Source organism: Molossus molossus, unplaced genomic scaffold (genome assembly GCF_014108415.1).
Source record: "Molossus molossus isolate mMolMol1 unplaced genomic scaffold, mMolMol1.p scaffold_m16_p_10, whole genome shotgun sequence".
NCBI classification, from domain to species: domain Eukaryota; kingdom Metazoa; phylum Chordata; class Mammalia; order Chiroptera; family Molossidae; genus Molossus; species Molossus molossus.
Genome location: NW_023425345.1, coordinates 40,607,413 through 40,629,822, shown reverse-complemented (window position 1 = coordinate 40,629,822; position 22,410 = coordinate 40,607,413). Strand labels below are relative to the sequence as shown.

At 40.3% G+C, this 22,410-nt stretch overlaps 1 protein-coding gene across 5 annotated transcripts in view; it reads right to left on the bottom strand.

Moving 5' to 3' along the window:
- Nucleotides 1-1,566: 1,566 nt before the first annotated feature.
- FGD4 (FYVE, RhoGEF and PH domain containing 4) overlaps nucleotides 1,567-22,410 on the bottom strand; it is a 136,378-nt gene continuing 115,534 nt past the window's right edge. For 3 of the 5 annotated variants that reach the window (XM_036252770.1, XM_036252771.1, XM_036252772.1), the window contains exons 10-17: nucleotides 22,039-22,185; nucleotides 15,278-15,450; nucleotides 11,613-11,643; nucleotides 11,318-11,410; nucleotides 10,618-10,743; nucleotides 7,547-7,687; nucleotides 3,458-3,598; nucleotides 1,567-2,310 (exon numbers count right to left, since the gene is read on the bottom strand). In XM_036252770.1, coding sequence (XP_036108663.1) covers nucleotides 2,053-2,310; nucleotides 3,458-3,598; nucleotides 7,547-7,687; nucleotides 10,618-10,743; nucleotides 11,318-11,410; nucleotides 11,613-11,643; nucleotides 15,278-15,450; nucleotides 22,039-22,185 — 1,110 coding nt within the window. In that variant the 3' untranslated portion in view covers nucleotides 1,567-2,052. Of the gene's footprint in view, nucleotides 2,311-3,315; nucleotides 3,599-7,546; nucleotides 7,688-10,617; nucleotides 10,744-11,317; nucleotides 11,411-11,612; nucleotides 11,644-15,277; nucleotides 15,451-22,038; nucleotides 22,186-22,410 lie in introns of those variants that run through there. The other 2 variants (XM_036252774.1, XM_036252773.1) reach the window with 2 other exon arrangements.

Sequence of the window (22,410 nt, the reverse complement as noted above, 5' to 3'; positions counted from 1 at the left end):
TTTTGTCTGTTAAGATTCCCCAGAAGGAGAAATGAGAAAAGGATGCTCAGAGTCTCTTTAATTATCTTGTACCTCCCAAAAACCTACCATTAAAACACTGCTTTCCAATATTGTGTGCCTTCTTCTTTACTGAGGAGGTTAAAAGAACTGAACATAAAATTTAATACCTATCCAGCCCCCTCTAACATAGGTGACCACATGTAAATTTTGTTTCATATCTGACAAAGGGACAGGCCCACACAGTTATCTTAAGTATTAATTATATACCTATCTCATTTAAGCATGCTTAACAGCCTTATGGAAAAGAAAATCAGTACAATAAACACAGTTTCCTGATGTCCCAGTTCTACATAGGGTCAGGTAGCTTGCACAATTCAGGTTTTGTAAAATTTTTTGTACACACTGATATTAACTGCTGTAATAATTAGAGAATCATAAAAGGAAAAACAACCTGTATGACTTTGACCATGCCGATGACCAAAATGCACTTTATCTCAGAATAAGAAAGACTGAAACACGAATTAAACCCTCACCTTATATTTAAATAGAAATTATTAGCACCTGCAAAGAGAGGCAATGTTTTAAATAGGCACAGAACAACAACAACAAAAAACAATAGTACTTTTAAAATACGGTTGGAATTCACTAATATATCCCATGCCACATAAATTACTGCTCTTCCTTATTTTTTTAATATATATATATTTTTATCCTTACCCGAGGACATTTTTGCATTTATCTTCAGATACAGTGGGAGGGGGAGAGGGAGGAAGAGGGAGAGAAACATTGATGTGAGGGAGACACATCGAATGGTTACCACCCACACAACCCCATCCAGGCCGGGTACAAACTGCAACCGAGGTACGTGTCCTTAGCAGGAACCGAACCCGGGACTCTCGAGTCCGCAGGCCAATGCTCTAACCGCTGAGCCAAACCGGCCAGGGCCTGCTCTTCCTTTTTATAAAAATATCAATACCCTTAAATGTCAATCAGTTAAACATAAGTCACCAAAAATATTTATGTTTAGAACACTGTCCAATTCCAAGATAAAACATGCTTTATATTTTAAAAATAAATTAGAGACAAATATGAACCTAAAGCTGAAGAGAAAAGCATGTATAGTACATATATATATGTGTGTGTGTATATATATATATATTATACTATATATACATAATTGCTATATACTTAAGGTATTTTATTTTTAGAAGTCTTTCTGCAAAAACAAGTATTATCTTTTTTTTAATAAGTGGAAAGTTTGAACACCAACAATCTGTCCTTTTTCTCCTGATTTAAAAGGACATATGTAATTTATGCAGCTTGCACTTGATAAACTAAATTAAATAAGTTAATACAATAGCCTAAACAGTCCTTGTGATTTTTTTTAAACCCTCACCCGAGGTATTTTTCCATTTATCTTCGGATAGATTGGGAGGGAAGAAAGGAGGGGGAGAGAGAGTGAGAGAGAGAGAAACATCGATGTGAGAGAGAGACATCGATTGGTTGCCTCCTGCAGGACCCCAACCAGGACTGGGGACTGAACGCAACCGAGGCATGTGCCCTTGACCGAAATCGAACCTGCGACTCTTTGGTCTGTGGGCCAACGCTTTAACTACTGAGCCGAACCGACCAGGGCTGTCCTTATAATTTTTTAAACCATGAATCTATTTTGGCAACATGGAGGTACATCTTTCAAACTGTTACAGTTCCTACATGTGAAAGAGAAGACATGAAAATATTTCTTCAATGAAAGTGGCCTATTCTAACCTGATAGTGATACAATCAATTGATACCATTTGACAAAAGTACGTATTCAAGGAATAGCTCATTAAAAAATGCTCCATTTTTCACATTATTTCCAACTTTTATCTGTAGAATGGCTCTGCACATTAACTTCACCAAGAGTACATAAACATAGGAAAATAGTCCCCTACCAGATACATTTATGAGCCTCTAATTTCCAACATAAAGTGCTAAGAGACGAACAAGGAGAGCTGGGAATGTCTTGAGCTGTGAATCTTGAGACCCCCACACTGTGGTGGGTACTGGAGTTCAGCATTCGGATGTTTTTTTAGGTTCAGGATAATCGTCCAAGGTAGCTGAATGCTCGTTAGGACCATCTGGCGTCTCACCTGTGACAGCTAGATGGATGATTTTCAGCCACTTCTGTTTCAGTTCCTCGCTGTCCGCAGCAAAGCTGTGCACAGACTTGGATTGGGTCAGTTTGAAACTGTGTGGCAGATCTGTGCTCCTTGGCATATCGTCCACAGTATAGCCCAGAAGTGGAATGGTGGCCTGGGCCCTGACATCCTAAAGAAAACACACAGTACATGCGAGTGTGAGATATATTAGTAGGTTATGCATGTCCCTTTGTGATCTGGCTCCTACTAAACTTCTTTTCCTATGACCGTTCCACACAGACTTGCACTGTGAGCTCTCCATGGACAAAGATGGTGATGCAGGAACAGCACAGCGCCTGTACATGAGGCCACTGCTAAGGCTGACCGAATGAATTAATGAATGAGAGCCGACACCTAAATCAACTAGGATTCACTGAGCAATACCTCCTCTCTGTGAGGGAGCCTACTCAGCTCGCCATTCAGTGAAAAAAGGAAGGAAAGAATAGTCATCTTATTGTATAAAACCAGCAAATGTTCATGATTCTCTCATTACCCAACAGCTTATTTGGTGTTTCATTCATGCATCAATTTATTTATGGACAGAAAAAGGTTATAGGAAAAACCACAAAATAGAATAAAATATATACCTTGGCATTTTAAGCCTATTTCTAAAAAAGTTTTACTAGCCCTTAATGTAGATATAGGCTAAAAATACAACAGGCACATTAAACATTCTATGTATTTCCAGGTGAATGCATGTGGTTTAAGTGCTTCTTGTTTATAAGCCTTATGCAATCCACAGTGCCTGGTTACTCTGGTTAGCAGCTAAACCTGCATGTCTGTTTTATCTGAGATCCATGCACACATGGTTCTCAAACAACTGTTATTGGATAGTGTTAATCTAAGGTTGATTTACATTCTTCTTCCACTCAGTTTCTTTCTCGTGCAGGTATTCCTCTACTCAAGGGGGTTGGGGGAAGCTCACTGTTACGTCCTATCATTAAAAAGGCAGCTCCTCTTTCTTCCTTCTCCCTCTGCTTCATCCCCTTCTCCTGATGCCCTTTCCTAATTCAACTCACCTTTTCCTCAGACCCACAGGATCGGGTGGAGAGAAGGGGAGAAGCGATCCATGGGGTGAAGAAAGTACTGGCTATACAAGGAATCCACCAGTTTCAGTAAGCTTGAATTTTAGTTACTTATTATTTTCCGATTGTAGGGACACAGTGAACCTGCGCTCTCCTGTTCTAGGGGGGTGATGGAAGAACTGAGTTCACTGTCTGCTCGCCTCCCCGGGTCCCCATGACCTCTGTCCCTTCAGACAAATGCAGTTTAGATACCTGGGGGGCACCATACATGTACAGCACAAGGGGGTCTTGTTTGGGGATCACACACCAAGCTTTCTGCCAAGGTTTTGACTTCTCCATATACTGCAGAACGCTGCATAAAACACTGTTTCCAGATACTTCTGCTGATTCAATCTAGAAAAATATAATGGAAAGAGTGAGGTGAAAGAATGAGAATGAACACAAAATGGACCAGATTGAGAAGTAATTCAACTTAAGGGAACATTCATTAAATACAGTGTGTTTATAGAAAATGTCTCCTGGGATCATCCATAAAGTTCACCTGGCCTTGGCCGGTTTGGCTCAGCGGTTAGAGCGCCGGCCTGCGGTGCAGAGAGACCCGGGTTTGGTTCCTGCTAAGGGCACGTGCCTCCGCTGCAGTTTGTCCCTGGCCCTGGTTGGGTCGTGCAGGTGGCAGCCACTCAATGTGTCCCTTTCACATCAATGTTTCTCTCTCTCTCTCTTCCTCTCTCTCCCTCCCACTCTATCTGAACAAAAAATGAAAAAAATGTCCTCGGGTGAGGATAAATAAATAAATAAATAATATAAAGTTCATCTGCAATTATTATTTGAATACTCACCTAGCTCTGTTATTAGCATGGGAAAATATTTAAGTCAACTTTAACTCTCTGCATTACCAGACCTTGAATTTAAATGAAGTTAAACATTTTTTTAATAGTTTATTGATTTTTTAGAGAGAGAAAAAGGGAGAAGAGAAAAACATGGATATGAGAGCATAGCATCAGTTGGCTGCATGTCCCCTGCTGGGGATAGAACCCACAACCTGGGCATGCGCCCTGACAGGGAATCGAACAAGTGACCTCTAAGTGCACAGCACGATGCCCAACCAACTGAGCCACACCAGCCAAGGCTGAAGTTAAACATTATTAACTGCTTACTCTGCAGGCACTTTTCTTAGCTCACTAAGAAATGTATTATTTTATTTAAGCCTCACACCAACACCAAGCAGCTATAACTTTCATTATCTGTGAGGTTCGGAGAAGAAATAACTTTCCTAAGATCATACATTTAGGAATTGGCATGCTGGAATTCGAGTCTGATCCAGAGCCTAAACTTTTTTTTTTTTTTAAAGAGAGAGACAGAAACATCAATGTGAGAGAAACTTGGATTAGCTGCCTCCCACACGCCCCTACTGGGGATCGAGCCTGCAACCCGGGCATGAACCTCAGTGCATGTGATGATGCTCTGGCCGGGCCAGAGCCTAAACTTTTAACCACAGTGCATACCAACTTCAACTATGTAAGAAGGCAATATCAAAAAGGCAAATACTGCTCAGCAATCCTTGTCCTGGAACCTGAGATCATTCAAATTTTAAAAACTGCCTTAAAGCCCTGGCCAGTGTGGCTCGGCTGGGCGTCGTTCAGTGCACCACAAGGCTGCAGGCTCGATCCCTGGTAAGGGGGCATGCAGGAGGCAGCTGCTCGATGGCTCTCTCTCATCAAAGTTTCTCTGTCTCATCCTCTCATAGGTGTTTCTCTCTTTCCTCTCTCTCTCACTTTAAAAATTCAATTTAAAATATATTTTTTAGCCCTGGCCGGTTTGGCTCAGCAGTTAGAGCGTCCGCCTGCGGTCCGGAGAGACCCGGGTTCGGTTCCCGCTAAGGGCATGTACCTCGGTTGCAGTTTGTCCCCAGCCCTGGTTGGTCGTGCGGGTGGCAGCCACTTGATGTGTCCCTTTCACATCGATGTTTCTCTTTCTCTCTCTTCCTCTCTCTCCCTCCCGCACTGTCTGTACAAAAAATGGAAAAATGTCCTCGGATGAGGATTAAAAAAAAAATATATATATATATATTTTTAAAAAGTAAAAGTAAAAATTGCATTAACTGTTTGTAGAGCCATTTACAGTTTTCTACTTTGCCTTCAAATATATAAATCACTGGCTAAAAAGGAAACAAAACCATTTGACTAAATGATGGTTTTTATTACACACATTATAGAAAGCATCAAATCCTTAGGTTACTGATACTCAGTGTCATCCATTCAACAGTGCTGGTTTGCAAACTGTTTTGTTACTGGTTCAAGAGAAGCACAGAAAGAGAGAGTAAACACTGAGAAACTTTTATAGCAATTTGACTTTGTGATGACACTCAAGCATATGACTGTGTATTTTACAAAACCACAGAGCCGTGATGGTTTGGAAATAAAACTGGTCCTCTATCACCAATAGTTTAAGAAGCACTGGCTGGCAAACTATGGCCTACCAGCCCACCACCTGCTCTAGTACCACCCAGGAGCTAAGAAAAGTGTTTACAGATAAACATTTAAAGTCAACTTGAAAATAGGGAACACTAACTCTGGACTCCAGTTAAGAGAAATGTTACACCACCCCCCCCCCAAAGAATTCCATTCTTATTACAATATTAGGAAAAATTATACTAATTTATTATATTTAAAATTTTGTCAATATAAATGTGTGAACATTTGTATTCTCTCTTGTTAGGAAAGTAAATTCTCAGTTTTGTCTCTTAGCCTGCGAAAACTAGAATAGTTTTACTTTAGCCCTTTACAGAAAGAGTTTATTGAGACCCTTGGTGTATGAAACACTAGTTGGCACAGAGAGAGTTTCAAATATTGCATGTGTGTGTGTGCATATGTGTTAACCTAGTTAAGTAATTGATCTCCCCCTCCAAGTATGGGTTTTTCTAGAAAACTACCTAGAAATTTTTATTTCATAGATACAGCCTGAAACCCAGTCCTTAATACAAGTTATCATATTCACTCAGTCTCATTGGTAGCTTTGGCTAAGACCTGAGACTGTGTTCTTGGGAGTGAATGAGGCTTTTCTTTCCACCCACCCTGGCTGAGAAAACCCCATTTTGGTCTGCCACTGAAGCGTTTTCAGGTAATAAAGTGATAGCATTCTAATCTAAATTGCCATAATTTCATGCAGTGGTTTTTCAAAGTCAATATGATAAAACTGACTTTTTTAATAGGAAAGCTTTCCCTGGCTGGTGTGGCTCAGTTGCCTGGAATTCAGAGTTATACTTTTAGTTTGCAGACCTACACTTTAACCTTAAATGAGCCTTGAAGTTCATGATCCTTTTCAGTTACTTGAAATGACCTTTGTACGCTTATATACTGTAAATGCTCCATAAACATTCAATGATTCTTAATGAACCATTGAACCTCTTTAAATGAACCAAGTTATGTCTATGACTTTAGATACATAGAATTCTAATCTTGAGCCTATTCTTCACAGACTTTTCAGGCTATCTTGAATTTTCTGCCACAAAGGCCTTATTATATCATTGGATATGAAGCTCATTTCAGATACAAGTAGCATTACAGTTCCCAAGTAGCATTATAGTTCCCAGGTTTGGGGGTCTGAATGTACTCTAAAACATGAATCAAATTCACTTGTGAGATATTTCAATAATATTTTAATGCACTTACGAGATTAATGTCACTGGTTACTAAATGATACTTTTACTGCCATAAATTGAAAAAGGTTTTCATGTAATAAAGTAATAGTATTTTAATCTAAATTGTAATAATTTCATGCAGTGGTTTTTCAAAGTCAATATGATAAAACTGACTTTTTTAATAGGAAAGCTTTTCCTGGCTGGTGTCTTAGTTGCTTGGTACATCATCCCGAACACTGATTTGTTTGATTCCTGGTCAGGGCACATACGTAGGTTTCAGGTTCGATCCCTGCTCAGGCACGTACAGAAGGCAACCGATCAATGTTTCTCTCTCACATTGATATTTCTATTTCTTCCTTCCCCTCTCTCTAAAAAAAATAATAAACTTGTACAAAAATACACTATAGTAATTTGGGCACTGAAAAAGATAATGAATACACTAATATTTGACTATAGCTACTTTCACAAATCAATATATTTACTCTCAAATGCAGAACACTGCCTCTCTTCTTTCTATATAACTGAGTATGATCCCCAAATTCAACAACACAGAACAAAATTATGACTTGCTCATCACTCTCCAAATTGTTAAATACTAAGAGAAATTAAAAAAATGTGTCATTTGTCTTCTTCAGGGTTAAAAGACAATTCTATTTTCCTCAATAAAACCTAAAAGACATTCCACATGTACTATTTCATACCTCTAAAATGCCTTTTCTTTTCTTTTCTTCGCTGTCTGCGAATCCACTTATTATCTGGTAACAGTCTTTACAAACTTTGCTCAGTTTACCACCATCATATTCCAATTGCGCTTTGTAATCAGAGCATTTCCAACAAACCACCTTAAATTAGAAAAGGTAATGAGGAGTGAGTAATCATATTTAAAGAATAGTAAGATTTAAGCCACAAACCTTTATAATGATAACAAATGAGAAAGTTATATATAAAAGCCGAATTTTTATTGCACTAAGAATATCCCCGTGAACATTAGGACTATTATCATAATATTATAATGCTTTTTGTGATAAGTTTGCTTACCCTTTTCTTTCTGACCTCCAAAGGTAGGAGATCATCAGAGGTCTGGTTCAGACCTTTCCCTTCATACCTCTGAATATTTCATCAATATCTTCCCGAAATTAACGCATGATCCCCCCTCCCTCAGCGCTCTCCTTCCCGCACCCCACCCTTCCCGGCCTGCCCCCCTCTCCTCATGCTCCCTATAGCAGGGGACAGCACAGCCCTCTGACTGACCAGTCATGGCAAATCATAAACCGAGGGTCATCCTTGACATCTCTACAGTTCACCCATAGAGTCGTTATGTCACAAAGCCCTGCTGATTTCACCTCCTAGTTTTTCCAGCTCCATTTTCCTACATCCCCCCTGTGACCACCTGAGTCCAGCTACCGGAGCCCTGGTGCGGACGATGAGGGCCTCGTGGCTGCTCCTTGCGGCTTTCTCACCGGCCTCCAGGCCTCTCCCCTTACCTCCCTCCTCCAGGCTACTTTCTAAATAGCACCAGATGCTCTCTTACAAATCATAATCTGATATGTTTCTCTTCTATTTAAAATCCTTCAATCTTCCCTTTGCTGTTGGATAATGAAAAATTCTTAACAACGGCCGACAAAGTCCCACATAATCCGCGGCTCTTCCTCCCGGTATCTTTAGCAGCACTGGCTTCGGCAGCCCCAGAGAGCTCTGCTCCCTCCCTCCTCATCTCTGCTTCACGGGTTACCTCTTATTCATCCTTCAGACATTGCCTTGAATTCCACTCCTTTAAGGAAGACTCCTCCAGCTTCCAGAACAGAGCATGTCTCTTGTTACTGTGCTACTCAAGCTCCCTGTACACTTTTTCATGTACTGATTACAAGTTATATTCATATGCTTGTGTGATTATTTCATGTTTGTTGCCCTGAGTAGGCTGCAAGCTCTATGAGATGGTCCTTGTATATTTTGTTCACCAGCAAACAATAAATATTTATAGAATGCCCAAGTATGAATGATTATAAATGAAAGTACATAATAGTTCTTAGTGAATGGTACTAAAAAAAACTTCCACTTAAAAAAATTATTTTATTGCTTCTAGTAGCATATTTCCCCCCCAAGTCATAGTGAACAAACTCTATTTAAGAAATTTGAATATCAGTAAAACTTTTGGTTTAGGTTCACAGCATGTAAAATTCATGATAAAAAATCATTCAGTTTTCTCATAATTATAGTAAAATTACTCTAGGATTTAGACTTAGACATGTCTGTATCTGTAAATTCCTATTAACTAATATCTTATTTTCAAATCATATCCTAGTATTTTGATGATCCACATCCAAACACATTTTTGTTTGTTTACGGAACCAAGCAAGTCAGTACCTAAAATTATTTCAAGCAAATTCAGTGATAGATTTTAAAAAGTCTGGGGGGCAGAGAGTGGTGGAGATGTTTGCTATCAATTTAATTTTGACTACAAAACTGTCTTGCTGAGTCAAAATGGAGAAGAGGAAGAATAAATCTGTAGTTTGAGGATAACCTAAAAGAGCTATCAATAAGAACTGTTGCACTTAGCACACTAGTACTATATTAGATCACTACACTGCAATGCCTACCCTTCTCTACATCTAGTTGTTGCTTTTTGGAAGAAAGTATGTTATCTTCAGCTGGGTTTACAAGGCCCTCCAAAACCCGCTGCTGCGTCTCTCCATCATTTCATGCTTTGTTCCTCTTTCCATATGAAACAACTCAATTCCTGGAAACTTGTTATGTGCCTTCTCTGGCTTGAGCTGCTGAATATTGATCGAAAAACATCACTGCCATTAAATGAACGAGTGTGTCCTTTTACAGTTTTATCCGTAAACCTCTAACGGGCGCCCAGCAGTCCACCTCTGTTTCTCTGACAGGCTCACTTTTCCCTGCCCAGAGACAACTACTTCATGCTTAGTCTCCTTTCTCAAGTCTCCCCTCCTTTCTTCCTTCCCCCTTCACTTTCAGCTGATGACATTTTCTCCTACTTCGATGAAAACATCCATATCATCAGACCTACACACCCTCATTTCCCACCGCCAAATTAAAAACACCCACACTGGCAACTCTCTCTTTCCTTTTCCCTCTCTGCGGCAGAGGAGGAAAGTTTCCCTCTTCCCATCAGAGCCTGGGCTGGGCGTCCACTTGTGCTAACAGGTTCTATCCATTTTCTCAGCCATCAGCTCCTTTGGGTATTATTTCTCTAACTATTTCTTCTGCCACGTTTCACCTTATCATCATGCTCCAGCACGTGACCGCTGGCAGGTCTCAAGGGAAGACTAAGCTCTTGCCTACCTCAAGGCTATGACATAAGGCTCGCTGCCCGGACGCATGCCCCCCTCCCTTCTTGTGGTTAGCTCTTTCTCAGCCTGTGAGCATCAGCTGAAACATCAACCTCTCAGATGGGTCTTCATTTTTCTAACTAAAAGTGGTTCCACATCCTCCTTCCTCACCATTACTCCATTTTAAACTTCTTGATTGCCTCCTTCTTGCATTTATAGTAATTTGAAATGCTTACTTGTCCATGTACCTGACTTTGGTCTGATTTCTCCCTAGAATGTAAGCTCTGTGGAGCTGGGTATCAATTTGCTTACCATGTTTTTCTCCAGGACCCAGCACAGTGCTTTGTACATACTGGTCACTAAAATAAGTTTATCAATGACGTGCTTTACTGAATGTGTTTCGAGATCTTTTCCGAGTTGATAATTTTCAATACCTATAGAGTTTCTGGCAATCTTCATGACTTCGGAATCTCACTTACGTGTCCACATGCTCGACAGTGGTGCCTTCTCCTTGTCAGTGCGTTGAAAGGCTCTTTGCATTTCATACACATCGTTACTTCATTATCTCGGATCCATCTTGGGGCTCTTTTCCCTAGCTCAGCAGTCTAAAAAGGAAAGAGAGATTCAATTTTAATAGAAAAAAAAACTGTCACTGCCTCCCTTCCTTCCTTCCTCCCTCCCTCCCACTCACCCTTCCTTCCTTCCTTCCTTCCTAGCATTTTAACAACATTGCTCATACCATGTTCTGGTAAAGAAGTAAAAGGTTCAAAAAAGTTTAAGTAGTATAAAAAAAGCAATCACTTATATATTCATCTAAGAAGGAACGAGACTCTGTCTAAATAGCCGCTTTCGGCATTGTGAAGAAAAAAGGCTGGAGAACAAAATGACCAGATAGATCTTTTGTAACTGCAAAGAGTAAGAAGCAAAGAGCCTAAAGTTAAGAATTTAATTCAGCCCGGCTGGTGTGGCTCAGTGGTTGAGCATTGACCCATGCACCAAGAGGTCGCTGGTTAGACTCCCGGTCAGGGCACATGCCCAGGTTGTGGGCTCGATCCCCAGTGGGGGGCATGCAGGAGGCGGCCAGTCGATGTTCTTTCTCATTGATGTTTCTATCTCTCTCTCCCTCTCCCGTCCTCTCTCTAAAATCAATAAAGGGAAAAAAAATTTAATTCAACTTACAGAAAACTCTGATTGAATGTCACAATCCTTTGCAATTGCATTTCTGAAGGTTTCATGCCTCTGCTGGAAAGCATCAATAGTCTCTTGAAGAGCCTAAGTATAAATAAAATTCAAAGCACACATTAAAGTATTACATGCAAATTAATGAAAATACTCTATTAAAAAATATCTAGGATGGGAATCACTTTAAAAATTAAAAGACCCTGATCTGATGACTGCATGTGCACAATACAGTATCTGCACATTTGTGTGAGGTTACCAAAAAACAAAAAATGAAAATAGAAATAAGGTTTACCTTGATCCATTCTTCTTTGTCTTGTTCAGAACTAAAACAAAACAAAATTAAACTGAATGCAGAGACCATTAATGAGTTACACCTGGTGAATAAAACTATGTTTTAATGTTGTTCCAACTTTCTGGAAAATGCAGGGATGTCCAAAAAGGAGTTACAATAAACATTAAACAGAATCTCTGGCAATTGAACAAATAAATTGTTGAACAGAGTTTTACACCATCCATTTACTTTTAGTACATATAACTTTTGGTAGGGAGAGATAAGTTTAGCTTTCATAATATACTGCTCTAACATTAAGTTTAACAACCGGTATCCAGATATAGATATCAGGCAAGTCTGTAGATCTAGCATTATCCTGGATATACAACTAGTCTTCCAAGACACCTATATAAAAGCAGTTGAGGCTTTGAAAGGTTATGAGCCACAGACCATCTTAGAAAGATTATAATTAGCTTTGAGACTCTAAAATATCTTTGTGAGGCTTTAGGGAGCTATTTAACCTTTCCTTTGATAAACAATTTAATTTTATTTTGCTAAAAGGCTTCCATACCTAAGGTAAGGCAATACCACACCTAACCGATTATAGATAAAGCAAAACAAATATTTTAAATGCCTTTAGGAAGGAAATTTCACAGATTAATGGACTCTAGTATTTATTTATTTAAAAAAATTATTTTCTTTATTGATTTTAGAGAGAGAGGAAAGGATATGGATATCACCAATGAGTGATAACATTAATTGGCTGCCTCCCCCATGCCCCCCACTGGGGATTGGGCCCACAACCTGGGCATGTGCCCTGACCAGGAATCGAACCGGCGACCTCCTGGTGCATGGATCAACACTTAACCACTGAGCCACACCAGCTGGGCTGGACTCCAGTATTTAATAATTTTTTTCTTGGGGAAAAAAATGTCCTTGACTATAGTCAAGTCCCCTGTTTTCCTGTTGAGGTAAATTTTCTTTATTTTAGCAGGTTGCTTACAGAGCTGGTTGTTGCCATAGACTACCTTAGAAAAATCCCCTTTAGTAGACTCTGGACCAAGAATTCCAATTGGAGGGATTCTGAAGACTGTCAAAGAGTGGGTTCTATTTGCATGTGTTTGGTAGGCTAGGGCTAAGTTTGAGTTCCAGCCTGAATGTCACATGTTTTGGTCCCACGGGGATCACATACGTATGAGTCTGGCAGGAGGTTTGCTCCTGTGACCCCATCCATCTTCCAATACATGTATTGTTGAGCACTACAGTGTACCAGAATGCTGCTGCCTGTCCAAGGAAAGATTCAGTTTATTGTTCATCTGGGGATACTTGGTGGCGGGGGGATGGTGCTTCAATCTCTCCCCTCAGAAAAGAGTTCTTCCTGTTGCTATGCCTGCTCCCACAAAATCACTTTGCTGTCCTGAGAGCATTGTTGCATGCTAGCTGCTTTTAGCTTTTTTTTTATCCTCACCCAAGGATACTTTTGCATTTATCTTCAGATAGAGTGAGAGGGAGAGAGAGAGGAAGAGAGAAAAACATCGATGTGAGAGAGACACATCAACAAGCTGCCACCCACAGAACCCCAACTGGGGCCAGGGACAAACTGCAACCGAGGTACGTGCCCTTATTGGGAACCGAACCCGGGTCTCTCTGGTCTGCGGGCTGACATTCTAACCGCTGAGCCAAACCAAACCAGTGCTGTTTTTAGCTTTTTAAATGCAAAGAAACTTGACAAGTCTTCACACTTTTATTTAGTTTACTTATCACTATATTTTTATATCCATTTAGCAACCAAAAACCATTAAATAGAAACTAGGAATACTTTATATTCTTTTGAATATGGAAGAGTGTACAGAGTATAAGAGGTCAGTCTTGAGACTGACTCATTTAGCAAGAAAAGCAGAATCCTTTTTTTTCTTAGGTGGTGTCAGAAGTGAATTTTCTTGAAATATCTCCAAATATATACGAACTTTGGGTTCCATGTAAGCCCACAAACAAACGTTTAATGTTTGTTTCCATTCTTGAGAGTCATTTTAGACTAGATGACAAGTAATCACTTAATTTTGATCTTCTATTTACCATATAATCATAAATATAACTATAGTAGTGATATTGGGGGAATTAAAAATTTAAGGAAAATGACTGTGTTTCAGTACTAATTGGAAAGTATCCAATACCGCATCTTGGACATCTTCAAGTGATAATTTCCTTTACTTAAGAAGATTCCTCATGAATCAGCACCATCGTAAAGACAAAACAGCCTAAGCTGCTAAGGGGACCTGGAGTCTCCGTTTAGGCAACCCAAGATACTCTGATAACCTTCTGCTGTTCAGACCCCTCTCGGGTTTGCAGATTTGGAAGTATGCTGGTATTTCTTCATTCTTCTGCAATGAGGACTCCTCTAATGATCAGACTACAGGGAGTCCTCCTTGTGGCCAGGTCCAATCACTCAGTGAGTCACATCATACATACTTCTCTTGGGTTTGATTCCAGGGACCCAAACCCCATCATGGTAAGGTAGAAAAACCATGACATTCAAAGCCAAATCCTCCACCATTTTAACTCATGCTTGAAATGCCACCTTTGAATCCTTAGATCAGTCCCCCGGCAGTGTGTCACCTCTTCCACAACTGTAATTTCACCAGTTCCCTGACTTCCAGGGCACAAATTCCTGCTAAAGCAACTTATTCTCTTTTAAAAGTCTGAAGTTTAAGCTCTTATGCCATTACTAAGTACACATATCCTGGATGCATTCACCTGAGCAGCCGGAACCACATGCTGTTGGTACAAAGGAACGGGAAGGAACAGAGGGGCTCTCCACGGATTCTAGGGTATCAGAACCAACAGTGCTGGGATTGGTACTTCACCCTCTGATCTGTGACTTTCAGGAGTAACTCAATTTTCAACAGGCCAGGCCTTCATAGGATGAATGGACGACAGTCTTCTAAAGCAGGTATTTAAAACTCTGTCTGCAGTGGTTCACTCATGAGGAGGTAGCTGTGATCTATTGCAGTGGTTTTCATGATTTTTTTTTCCCTTCTGAACATGGGTATGCTAGTGGGGTAGATGCTGGAAGTCCAGCCCTTTCCCTCCCACTTCATAAAGCATATAAGAAGAACCATCCCCTCAGAAGTCCTGGTCACTAGAGGCCACGACAGCCCCAGATGGCCTCCTTCAGGCATCTTCCACTGTGGCAAAAGAACCCTGACCTCTTCCACCATGCCTCCTCCGAACATTCTCTCCATCAAAGCGCCAATGTGTCCCATGAATGCAGAGTCTCCGAAGGACTGAGAGTTAAACTTCAACATTTAGCATGGAATAATAAGCATCAATACACATTTGTGAACCAAAGAATGGAGGGGAAAAAGGGTTAGGGGAGAACTTTTTCCCTATAAGACTCAAACTTTGGCTTAAATGCAACAACTTCATTCTCTGTGTACCTTATAAATCTAAAGAGTAAATGTAATTTACTGAATGCTTACTTTCTGAAAATGACCATCCTAGGCCCTATGGAGGAATCAAAAGGGAAGATGTAATTCCTGCTCTTTAGGAGCTTCCGTGTCTCCACGTAGGTCCAATCAGATTCACAGAGGTCTGTAGCATTCACTTGGGAAAGACCCGCAGAATCATTCTTTCCTACATTAATCCTGATGCTTTTGAAAGCTGTGTGCTAGGACTGGTTCTCTTACCTGGCTTGCAGTTCCAGTGTTCTCTCTTTCCCAGACACCTGGAAAGTGTGCGGATATCCCTCATTGTGAGTCTCTACAATTTGCATTCCGTCTATGCCCACCCTGGTTCGAACTGTGAATTTAGAGCCCACGAGGCTGAATCTTGGCACACAGTACAGCAACATGTTGTTGAACTGCAAGGAGACAGAACACATACCAATCAACAAAGACAAAAGAAGGTGAACAACACTGAAGGTAGCCCTAGACAATATTCCAAGGACTTCCAAGGAGTATCATACTTTCTATGTGAGCAAAATTATTTAAATGCTATATCGAGATTTTATGCTTGTACCAAAATTATGTTATTTTTAAATGTATAGCCTATACTTTCATTTGTTGGTTCAATATTTTATTGATATTTAAATAAACCAATCATCATTCTGGACTATTAAAGAAACTAATCCAATTACTTGCAGCAGCAATTTATTGAGTGACTTCCACATATCAGCAACTGAAGTTCTCAACCCATAAAGCTGAAGTACTTAGACAACAAAATTTACAATTGTTGCCCTGGCCAGTTTGGCTCAGTGGTTAGAGTGTCAGCCTGTGGTCCAGAGAGACCCGGGTTCAGTTCCTGCTAAGGGCACATACCTTGGTTGCAGTATGTTCCCCACCCTGGTTGGGTCATGCGGGTGGGAACCACTCGATGTGACCCTTTCACGTTGATCTTTCTCTTTCTCTCTCTCTCTCTCTCCCTCCCTCCTTTCCTCCCTCCTTCCCTCCCACTCTATCTGAACAAAAAACAAAAAAGTGTCCTCGGGTGAGGATAAAAAAATAAAAAATGTATAATTGTTGTCTTAGAGAGCAACTCTATAATAGCTGTTAAAGAAAAAGTGTAATGTTTAGCAACTATTTTTATCAGTGTGTTTAAGGTTAAATTAATCTATAGCCAATATTATTAGTTTAAATTTTATTCAAACATGTGGGGGGTTAGCATATTAACTCTGTAAAAAACAAAGTCACTGTTTTCTATTGATCCACCTTTGCTTAAGAATTAATTCTGTATGAATAAACAGAAAAGTCATCTATTTTAGCAAAAAGTCTTCTTTATAGGATCTACTTTATAATAAAAACTTTATTTTGAACCTAATCAAATTACATGTAGTGCCTCATTTCTAGTCAACACTAAACAGCTCCTTCTTATCTGGCCCAAGCAATGCCTTTGGGAGGGCATTTAATTCCCGTTGAATGTATTAAAACACGCAAAAGGATGAAAGAGTCCAAACACTATGGTTAGTTTGTAGGCAGATTCCTAAAGAAGGTCCATACCTATATTTCTACTTCATACTTATTGTTTCTAGGGTTGCACATGTTTTTTAAAGACAAGAGAACTGGGGACTTAAACCCTTATGTGCCATGTAAGCTCTCATGTCTCAGGATCACTATCTGTAAAAGTTACAGGTTGCTGACAGGATTAAATGAGGAAAATGTCTTGTTCTGCCAGGTGCTCTGTTTGGCTCCATATGGACAAGAAAAGGTGATGGATATTTAAAGACAGTTCCACATGTTTACGTAATACTGTCCATTGTACTCATCCTGAAAGCATATTTCTCACCAGTTGTTCCTCATACATTATTTTGCAACTTCCTGTGACCAGTGTCAGAAATTTCATTTCCACAACTGGCTCATGCAGAAATAAAAGGACAAGAAATACATCTTACCGGCTATATCTCAACATCACACTTCACATTCACATTTCTCGAAGAGAACACTGATGCCCTGTGCCTTGACCGTGTCCGCTCTGCTCTAACTGTGGAACTCAGAGCCTCATGGCAGTGTCTGGGTTTTGGAGATTTAATAACTCTCCGGAAGGTTCTCAGCACCATCCCAGCTGGATTAGGCAACAGCTTGCCTGCTACCTGCTCCTGTTAACATTTCTTTCTCCTTCCGTCCAGGCCTTCTCAGGAGGGGATTTGCTCAAGGCAGGGAATGGTGCAGGACGAGCTGCCCAGCCGCCACCAAAACGGGCAGGGCTCACACTGTCAAGATCGTAACAGGAACCAAATTATTTTTGCAAACTGAGTGACAAATGTAATTTTTTTGGCATAAACTTAATGACATATCTGATACTTGTACTCAAGTTCACTTTATAACATTGAGCAAAGTATTGTTATTTTATAGAAACACAAGTTCATGAATATGGAAGCATCTGCTTTTTTTTTTTTTTTTTTTAAATGTTTTTATTGATTTTTTTAGAGAGAGAGGAAGAAACATTGATATGAGAGAGAAACAAAAATCAGCTGCCTCCCCCAACTGGGAACCAAGCCCCAAAGCCAGGCATGTGCCCTGGCAGGTCATCGAACCGGGACCTCTCAGTCCACGGGACGGCGCTCGGTCCCGAGCCACACCGGCCGGGCTCAGCAGCGGCCTTTTGAAGTCATGCTCGGACAGATGGCAGTCTACCTCACACTGAATGCTGTGTTTCTCTGTCCCTTTCATGCTTTCGGGATTGCACGTCTCCTGTTATGTTTTGTTCTTCCTAAGTGGAACTTCACATTCCAAATTATCAATAACTATTTATTAACCTTTTATAACTCGGGTCACAGTTTAATGCTAGTCAATAAATACTCTTTTTCTTCTTCCTAGAGGTGAAGGTGAGAGCTCTTGAAGGAGATGAAATATTGCTTGTAAAGAAGTAGATGCCAGCTCTGGCCGGTCTGGCTCAGCGGTTAGAGCGTCAGCCCACGGACCGGAGAGTCCCGGGTTCGGTTCCTGCTAAGGGCACATACCTTGATTGCAGTTTGTCCCCAGCCCCAGTTGGGGTCGTGTGGGTGGCAACCACTCAATATGTCTCTCTCACGTCAATGTTTCTCTCTCTCTCTTCTCCCCTCTCTCCCTCCCACTCTATCTGAAGATAAATGCAAAAATGTCCTTGGGTGAGGATAAAAAAAAGAAGAAGTAGATGCCATATACGTAAAGGAAGTAGGTAGCTAGTTCTGTTCCCTCTGTGAACCTTGTTCCTGAAGCAAAAGCCACCGTCACCTTCTCTCTGTGTTTCCACTAGTATTGAAAGAGGAAGTTAGAGCAACTGTAACTCAGAGGAGATCAAAGTGCCTTTTCAGTGTAGAAGGTTGCTTTTGGTTCCATGCAGGCCGAAGTGGATATTGACAGAGCAATCCCTGGCTGGTGAGGCCAGCTCTAGAAGTGCCAGGCTGTGCCAAAACCTAGAAGCAAGTCTCAATTCTATTCTAAGTGTAGGGAAGTGCCCCTTCTTGATCTCTGCTGTTCCTCAATTATTTATTTCAAGTTTCTTAAAATATATTTATTCAAATGAAACCATTCAATTTGTCCCACTAGTGACTGTTTCATTTAAGTTTGTTTTAGAGAGTAAAAGTACATTATTAGAGAAATTTCCAGAGCCAGGGCTGTATTCAACGTTTAAGTAAGTCAAGAGTAAAAAATATAAATCTGGCCTGGGTGGTGTGGCTCAGTGGTTGAGCGTTGACCCATGAACCAAGAGGTCGCCAGTTCGGTTCCTGGTCAGGGCACATGCCCAGGTTGTGGGCCTGATCCCCAGTGCGGGGCGTGTAGGAGGCGGCCAGTCGACGTTCTCTCTCATCGATGTTTCTTTCTCTCTCTCTCTCTAAAATCAATAAAGAAAACAAATTCTTTAAAAATCTAAATCTGCCACGCTACAGAGGATTAAGAAATAGAACCCCAAAGGGTCAAGAATAAAATCTCTCGGGATAATTTGGTGATTTTTTGTAAACTTTCAGTTGTCAGGTGTGGTTATTCACTGAATCAACAGAATACCCTCCCACTGACATGAAAGAAAAGGGGTGTGGAGGCATGCAAATTTGCAAACACATGACGATTTGAAAGTCGAAATCAGATTCTAAATATAATTTGGCTTTTCAGACAAATGTAACACCCCCGGAGTAGGAAACAGAAAACTAGCCCTCATTTTCTTTCTAGAGAAAGGATAATAAAAATGGTGCTTCTGGAGTTTCTACATAGGAAAAACCAAGATGCTCTATGGGAATGAAAGTATGTTGGCCAGAGGAGAGGTTGTGTGACAAGTACAGTATTAAAGGGAGAGATGAAAAGAATAAACAGTACAGGAAATGCTTCTAAGATGGTCTACAAAAGATGAATGTGGCTTTTCTAAAATTCCTGTTGGATGACTATCCTCCCTGGAGGCAGTGCCTGCTGAGATATGTGTGATAACTCATACTAACTGGGACAAGAGGATCCTTGCCTCCAAGTTACTCCTGCTGTATCCCCCCAAGCCTCTTTGCCACCTGTCTTTCAAATAGCTGTTTAATTTGGCTTCACCCCAAGGTATGCCACTTAAAACTATTTCCAGAACAATTCTCAAATGTGAAAATTAAACTATGGCAATTGGTTAAAAGTTTAACTGTAGAAACTATAACACTAATGTGGAAGAGAAGAAAAATGACCTAAATACCTAAAGGCAGAGTAACAAACAAGGAAAGACATCGACTGCCAGGCATTTTGCCCAGAATAATGTATGATGCATGTCATTTTTACATGTAGTTTGATGATTGGACACCTTGGGACCTTGCTGACACTGGAGGGCCTGCCCTCTCAGGGTTACCCATTCCCAGGGCCAGTAAATGACTCACCTGCAAGCATGCCTTTCATTTGGAAACCAGCCTATCCAGAGCCCACAGGCCTGACCGCATCCTTTATCAGGCTCGCTCACTGAGCCAGAGTTCCCCTGCCCTAATCACCCAGGGCCAGCTCCCAGACAATAGCCCCTAAGTCCCAGAGGCTGATAAAATTATGTACACTGGCAAATCCTAAACCTGTTTTCTCTGCCTTGTCCATTCCTTCTTGCAGAAACCACAATAAAAGCTCTTGTCCACATTTTCTGCTTGTTCCCCCTGCCTCTCGACTGGTGCTTTCTCGTGTACCTCCCCCCTACCCCCCTTCACCAATGATGTGGAACGCCCGCCCTTTTGGGATCTGTAAATATAACTATCATTTCAATGGCAATTGTTTCCAATCCCATGGCCTCATCATACCTGAATAACAAAATCTACATTTCAAAATAAATAGAACTCTGAACTCTGACAGGACATCACATATTCCTGAGTTACATTTAGCTTGCTTGATAACTTCTGAAAGGTGAAGTACTTCTGTTGAGCCCAAATGATTTTTATAGTTAATTTGGACAATGTCTATGTATTTTTAAAAGTTAATGATATATAATTTATATACCATAAAACATAGCCTTTAAAATGTATAATAATTCATGGTTTTTAGGATAGCCATAAATTGTGCAAGGATCACTATTCTCTAATTCCAGAATATTTCATGACTCCAAATGGAAACCCTGTGTCAATTTCCTCCTCCTCAACAACCCTAGGCAACCACTGCTTACATCCTACCTGTATGCATTTGCCTATTCTAGACATTTCGCATAAATGGAATCATACAGTGTGGCCTTTTGTGAATGGCTTCTTTCACTTGACACAATGTTTTCAAAATTCATCCATGTAGCATGTGTCAGGAGTTTATTTCCTTTTATTGCCATAGCATATTCCACTGTGTGGATTTACCACATTTTGTTTACCCATTCATCACTTGATGAACGTTTAGAATGCTTCCACTTTGGGGCTAGTATGAATAATTTTGCTAAGAACATTCACGCACAACTTTTGTACAGACATATGTTTTTAACTTTCTTGAGTTACAAATTTGGAGTAGAACTGCTGGGTCATATGGTGACCATCCGTTCTTTATTAAAAATGAGATCACTCCTCTGCATGACAATTAGTTCCTAGAAATTTCCTTTTAAGGGAGCTGTAACCAGACAACAGAAACTTCTAAGCCCCCAAAGACAACTCATATTATAGTGGTGAGATGACTGCCTTGCAGCAGGAAAGTCAGATGTGAGTAACATCCTGAGACCGCATCACCTGCCAGTCACTGGGCAGCCTCTTTGCCAGTGTCTCTCTGCCTATCATAACAATCGCAATAATAGTTAACATGTACTGAGCTATTACTCAATGTTAGCGCATTGTTACTCACTGTTAGCCATTACTATGATTATCATCATATCATTAGACATGAAAAGGAGCTGGAATTAGCAGTGATTAAAAATAAATAGCTGGATACCCCAGGAAGAGCTCTTACATTGGAGGTGAGCCTCAGGCTAACTGTCATTTCTGGGAAGTGAAGGGAGGGAAGGACTACCAGGGAAAGGAGCTACGCAGCAAACGCATGTACTTTTCACACAGGTATCTTAGGCACAGGCTTGCCAACATTGCTTCTATACTTCTTCAAACTACGAATACTACAAGTAGTGGTTAGAGATGACTTGGAAGAAAACTGTTGTCAAGAAATAATATGTTGACACAATATCCAGGAAATGGTACCTTTTAGCCTATAAGAATGAAAGAAAAGAGAAAATCTGAAACAAGAAAAGGAGGATTCGGAAAGCATGTCATTACACACACACACACACACACACACACACAGCGCTCTGATCTTCATGGAAAGGTTCCACTGTTTTCAGTGTGTATTACCAAAGTCCATTACAAATAGCAAAAACAGAAAAATTATAGAAAAATACTTCGAAAAAAGATCCAGTTACTGGGGACATTCTCTATGTGGAATGTGGAATCTGGACAGGGGTGACTGCACTCGTTCGAGGTCATTGCTCTGGAAAGCAGGCAAGCACCCTGCTTTTCTGAGATGCAATGACAACATTTATAAATCATTCTCATGTGATCTGCTCACACTACGACACTCACTAAGAAAAGGTAGCGTTCCTGTGCTGATGTGTTCCGGGCAGCTAGTTTAAGGATCTGTCCTTCTTTTATTAGTTCATTGGATGGATTTACAATGTCTTCTTCTTCTCCCAACATTTCATAAATCTCTAAGAGTTTCTTTAGGTTCTCCTAGGAAATTAAAACAAAATACAGCAACATCAAATATAAGCAGGCTGCACCTTAGTGGCTTTAATAATACAACAACCTTAAGCTAAAATATGAATAACTCAGAAGCTATTGGAACTAAGCATACATTTTGATATAAAATATGTCAGTGATGAGGAAATTAAAACCTGGGAGATTATTACAGATAACATTAAACAGTTTATAAATAATCTTTCTTGTTTATCTGTA